Source organism: Chiloscyllium plagiosum, unplaced genomic scaffold, assembly GCF_037043375.1.
Source record: "Chiloscyllium plagiosum isolate Xiang-an unplaced genomic scaffold, Cpla_swu_hap1 HiC_scaffold_1, whole genome shotgun sequence".
In the NCBI taxonomy this organism is placed as follows: domain Eukaryota; kingdom Metazoa; phylum Chordata; class Chondrichthyes; order Orectolobiformes; family Hemiscylliidae; genus Chiloscyllium; species Chiloscyllium plagiosum.
In genome coordinates, this window is record NW_028270139.1 from 87771508 (window position 1) to 87777507 (window position 6000).

Consider the following 6000-nt stretch of genomic DNA (forward strand, 5'->3'; position numbering starts at 1 on the left):
ACCTCCTCGAAAACTTTCATCAGGTTAGTAAGATATGACATATCCCGCACAAAGCCATGCTGTCTGTCCTTAATTAGGCCATACTTTTCCAAATGCGCGTAAATCCTATCCCTATGAATTTCTTTCCAATAGCTTCCAAACCACTGATGTGAAACTCACTGGTCTGTCGTTTCCTGGATTAACTCTATTTCCCTTCTTCAACAAAGGAACAATATTAGCTACTCGCAGACCGGGGGGGGGGGGGACATCTTAAAATGATAAGTGGGACAGATGCTGTTAATTATTTTGTAGGTTTCAATGACAACATTCTTCAAAACTCATACAGTTTTCTCAGTCTTCATAGGACAGTCCCACAATTCTGAGAACAAATCTGGTTAACTTTCACTGCACTCCCTCTATGGCAATAATATCTTTCCAGAGATTAGAAGACCAAAACACACAGTATTCCAGTGCAATCTAACCAGGGTCCTACACAATTGAAGCAAAACTTTATTGCTCCTGTACTCCAATCCCCTTGCAATTACGAAGAGCATTCCATTAGTTTTAATAACCGCCTACTATGTATGCCTCAAAGTTATCCCTCAATGACTTATTGATAAGGACATCCAAGTCCCTTTGCACATTTACACTTGTCAACCTATCACTATAAGAAACTTTATGTATATTCGTTCTTATTGCCAAAGTTGATAACATCACATTTTTCCACATTATATTTCATCTGCCATGTTCTCACTCGATCATAAGTCTGTCTAAATCCTTGTAAAAAACATTTTACATTAGCTTCACAACAAAGCTTTGTATAATTTGTAAATTTGGAAATATTATGTTTGAGCTGCATGTCCAAGTTACTAACATGTACTGTGAACAGCCGGAGCCCAAGTATTGATCCTTATAGTAACTCACTATGCAGACTGTCAACATGAGAATGAGCCATTTATTGCTTCTCTGTTTTCTGTCTGTTAGCCAATCCTTAATCTATGCCTTACATTATCTTCTATCTTGTGTGCTTAAATTAACCAGCTCTTGTGGGGGATTTTATCAAAAGCCTTCTGAAAATTCAAATGTATTTTGACTCCCTTTTATTAACTTCATTAGTAACATTAAAAAAAAGCAACTAATTTGTTAAACGCTATTTCTGATCACTCTTGTGCAAGTGTCAATTTATCATGTCCTTTATGATAGATTTTTCTACTACTTGTGTAAGTCTGATAGATCTATAATTTTCTGATTTTTTTTTATCCCTAGCAGAAATGACCTGTTTACTTTCTTAATATAATTGTAAGATGTGTATGATAAACCCAAACTTTTTGGGTTCCAACTGATTGACTAAACATTTGACCAAGATGGTGCCAGAGTAGGACACTTCAGCTGGAGCTTGTCCGCTCTGTCCTTTTGTTTTTTTTTTCTCTTGGTGTTTCTTCTCTTCACCCCTGGCCTCTAAGGACCCAACAAGGCGTCCTCTTGGCCAAGCCAGTGGTGATGTCTCACCAGCACATAGCAGTATCTCGGCTCAGTCTCTCGACGTCCCATAGTGGCGTCTCTGTCCGGTCTCAGCAGCCGGTGGCAGTACCGCCGCATGCCAGTTGATCCTGCCTGGCCATGTTCCAGAAGTAGCAAGAAGAGATCGGGGAGGTGGCAGCTTCAGCAGCAGCGGTGAGGAACGTCCCCTGGTCTCAGTGGCGCGAATAGACAGTTAAGGTCTCCCAAAGTGATCGAAGTGGAGGACTCATCAAAGGCTGTTGAACCTTTTAACTTTATTTCTTTATTTTTCCTGTTTATATTAAGAAGGACTTTAATGTTAACTTGCATATTATTTATTTATTTTTCACCTTGAAGGTAATGCATGACTTTTTAAATTTTGTTTCTTTTATTGCTTTGTATCTAAGTACCTTTGTACCTAAGATAGTACCGTGTGTGGTAACATTACACACTTTTCATTTTCATTTACTTGAGTATACTTGACAATAAAATCTAAATTGAAATTTTGCATCGCAGACAGAAAAGCAAGTCTAATTATATTGTTCAGGCTAAGCAGGGTGAGAGGGTAGCAAATAATTAAGAAGAATAATTGAAAACATGAGAAGGCATCAGCAAGGGAATGGAAGGGTTGGAACTGGTGAAGAACAGGAGAAAGGTAAGGCTATAGTTAAGGGAAATGAAAGAAGTTACGTAAGGGGCAGAGAAGGAGTGGAAGACCACTGGGATGGGAAAAATCGGAAGGAGATATCAACACTGGGTGAAGGGGTAATCCTAGTGAACTATTTTAGTAGGATTTGATTTCAAAATGACATCCCAGCTTCAAATCCAGTATCCAAAGGTGCAATACTAAGGCAGGAATTGGGCAGGTGAGTAGTGAGAACACTATCCCAACCTTCACTAAATCCCAAATATGCTCTAAATTAAATACAATCATTACCATTTCCATTAAAGCTGGAGAGGGATTAGCTCATTTTGACAGGTTTACCATTCAGCTTTATGAAGTGAGCTACATGTGAGTAGAGTTCATTTTGAAATGATAAGAACAGTAAGTGACAAGCAATCTGATCTACAGGTCAAACATGAGTTATTTGTAGTACAAGGACGTCACAACTCAACTGTTTTTAGCCCAAATGATCCTTCTGGAGACAGAGGATGTTGGGGGCTGGATTTTGTCTGAAAATTTCTTTTACTGATACTTTCACAGTCTCTTTACTTGCACTATTCTGATTTGCATTCTTTGACTTCTAGTTTTGCACTTTTTCCATTTCCCATATTGTATCCAACATGCAATTTTTGACTTAATATTAACACTTCCTTGCACGCTCACTTTGTAAGAATTCTTGCCTAATGTGTGAGAAAAGTGTACTTAATTTAAATTATTTGTATTTTAAACCAAACAAAAATATTAAATTCAGAACAATGGTAAATTGAAATATTCTCTGTTGAATTCAGTGATTCTGAGGAAACTACAGTTTTTAAAGAAGAAATGGGTTAAACTAAAAGGTTCCATCTGGGACTGTTAAGTATGGCCCAATGTTTCCCACTTGTCATGCAAAGTTCTGTCGCAATGCTATCTGCTGGCTTAAGTACATACATGGACAGTTCACCCTCCCCATAGATTTTATAGTCTTTTAATGACACCTTTACAATGGAAAAAAAATTGCTTTCCTGCAGGGGAAAGATGGATATGTGATGTTTCGTAATTGTCAATGGCTGGTTGATACAGAAACGGCTCCCAGTCTCTCCACTGTTGTCATTAACCATTTTGAATCAGTAAAAATTCTCCAGGGACTCAAGAAATGTAAATCCGGACATCGGATGAGTTTAATCAAAGTCTCCCAAGCTGCATCAATAACAGGTAAATTTATTTGAGCTAGTTAAAGATAATAATCTTTAAGATGCTACAACTGATTTTGTTTTCCTCAATGTATCTTATAGGGACCAATGTGATAGACTTTGATACTATACAACTCTAGAGGTAGTAGAGGCCTCTGTAAAACAAAACCTAACTGTTTCTTAGAAAAGTCCTATATATTAGATTTCATTAATAGCCACAAAGTGAATCAAACCAAACACAGGATATTAAGTTTTATCATGTTTGTTCCATGTCTCTGAAAAAAAGTTCACTCCGCTACACTGATGTTGCTCTTTAATCTGTTAGCTTTTCTTTCACCTATTTATTGACAATATTATTACTAAATCATGTCAGATGTGCTTCCACTATTGTATTTAAAATGCTTATGTAAAATAAATAAAAATAAAAATAAAATACTTTGATAAATTTTATGCTCTTGACTGAGTAACCAGTGAAAACCCTTGAACGATTTGAATTTGAAATTTGACCACACTCTCAAATACCCTGTTAACTATCTATAATGAGAAGAGATTTTCCAAAAAGCTTTCAGAAATTTTAAAATAAATATATTTGTATGATAGAACTGTAGTGAAGCCTGAACTGCACTTGTTTGCAGTATAGAAATGTAGTATTCAGGATTATAATTTCTGACGATGCAATTGACATTAAATGATTCACTTTATCTTGAGAAAATGATTGCATCTGTAATTGTACATCTGTACTTTTATCAAAGTGATATAGTAGATTGAAATTGAAAAACTGCAACTTTAATTTCCATCCACATAAATATAGACATTTGGATTAACAAAATGAATATAAAATTGCAAAGTCCAACTGCGGATGATTTTCTTCTTTCATATTACTTGAGCTTTAATGAATCAAAGTTATTTCCTTTAAATGTACTGTATTTTTCATAATCTACATACATTCTTGCTTGGCAGAATAGTAGTCGTGGTAATTGGTATAATGTCACTGATCTAGTAATCCAAAAGCTGGGCTAATGTTCTAGGGAAATGGATTCGACTTTGACCTTGGCACATGATGAAATTTGAATTCAATAAAATCTGGAATTGAAAGCTAGCTAAATGGCAACCATGTGAATACCATCGATTGTCATTAAGAACCCATCTAGTTCACTACGGCATTTTAAGAAATCTGCTTTCTTGTCTGGTCTGGGCTACGTGTGACTGCTTATTCACAGCAACGTGGTTGACTCTTAAATGCCCTTTGAAATAGGTCATTAATGCTAGCCTACCTAGTCATGCCCACATTTCATAAATGAATAAAAATCAACATTTAACCTGAGGCAATTAGGAGAAAATTAAACTTCTCAGCTGTGTGCCATTGATGAAATTGCTTTCTCAATATGCATATTTCAAAGATGTTGCAATTTTGTTTGTAAGTTGCTGGCTAACAGGAAAAAAAAAACAGGCAATTGTTGTTTCTCAATTAGCTCTATTTGGCTTATGATTTAGTTATAATTATTTTTCTTTAGACTTTGAGAAGAAAGCTGATGAAAAAATTGTAGTTGCCCCTGTCCCAGATGTGGAAGGAAGAATATATCATGTTACCAAGGAAATGAAACAACACCTTAGACAACTGCGATCTGAACGAGAACTAGGCCAAAGGACATTTCCATTAGATCGCTGTAGTGCGAGTAACACATTTGGTTGTGAATTAAAGTAGTAAAAATAGAAATTTTGCATTTTTAGTGCTTAATTTGAAATGTTATTTTCAGGTAAAATCTTCTAACAGAAGTATTTTTCTGTGTTTAAAAAAGCGTTATAGGAAAACTTTGATTTTGCAAACTAGTAAAACACAGGTTTTTGATATTAAACCAGCCTAAACAATGGTTTTTTTTAAAAATGCCTGTCATGTAGTTTCCTTCTGTTGTTAGATTCAATCTCTAAAAAAGATTGTTCATCACTTTGCTTTGTGATATCACAGAGGAAATCTGCAAAAAATTTCACATCGTATATCCTATTTCTGTATCTTTGTGCTTTCTGTATTTTTGCATTGTAGATAATGTCAAAGTGTATAAGATATCAGAATAAAGACTGGTTGAAATAATATCTAATAAGAACAGTAAATCTGTTTTCTATGACATACTTGCAGATATTTGTCCTGACTCATTGCTGATCTGACAAATGGGATTTAACTGACACTATGTTCTTGGCAAAGATATGGATCTGGCACAACTTGTTCAGTCATGCTTCAACAGATTAAAGGCATAGTTAATATAAATAGCAAACCAGACATAACATGAACTGTACAGTCCACACAGCTGTGAAGTGCAATACAAGGGAGTTTTAAAAAATTAGGAACGGCTACCCCAAAATGCAGATAATATGGTGTAGTCAATGAAACTTTAAATTGAATTAAGGTTAGTTATTGTAATTGAACCAAAAAACTAACAAGAAAAATATTAAAGAAGTACAAATCTTTCCCATGTCTTAGAATAAATATATACAAACTGATTAATATCATTACATTCATCAGAACTTAATATAAAATAGCATTATTAGGGGAGGTGATTGCCTAGTGGTGTTAACACCAGAGTCCCAGATGATGATGTGTGGACCTGGGTTTGAATCCCACTAGACAGTGGAATTTGAATTCAATAAAAGAAATCTGGAATTAAACCATCAATTGACTGAAAAACCCAT

General features: G+C 35.2%; 1 protein-coding gene across 1 annotated transcript in view; it reads left to right on the forward strand.

Moving 5' to 3' along the window:
- Nucleotides 1-5666, forward strand: part of LOC122554964 (snake venom 5'-nucleotidase-like) — an 83001-nt gene extending 77335 nt beyond the window's left edge. The window contains exons 7-8 of the mRNA XM_043700436.2: nt 3154-3337; nt 4830-5666. Coding sequence (XP_043556371.1) covers nt 3154-3337; nt 4830-5020 — 375 coding nt within the window. The 3' untranslated portion in view covers nt 5021-5666. The remainder of the gene's footprint in view (nt 1-3153; nt 3338-4829) is intronic.
- Nucleotides 5667-6000: the final 334 nt, after the last annotated feature.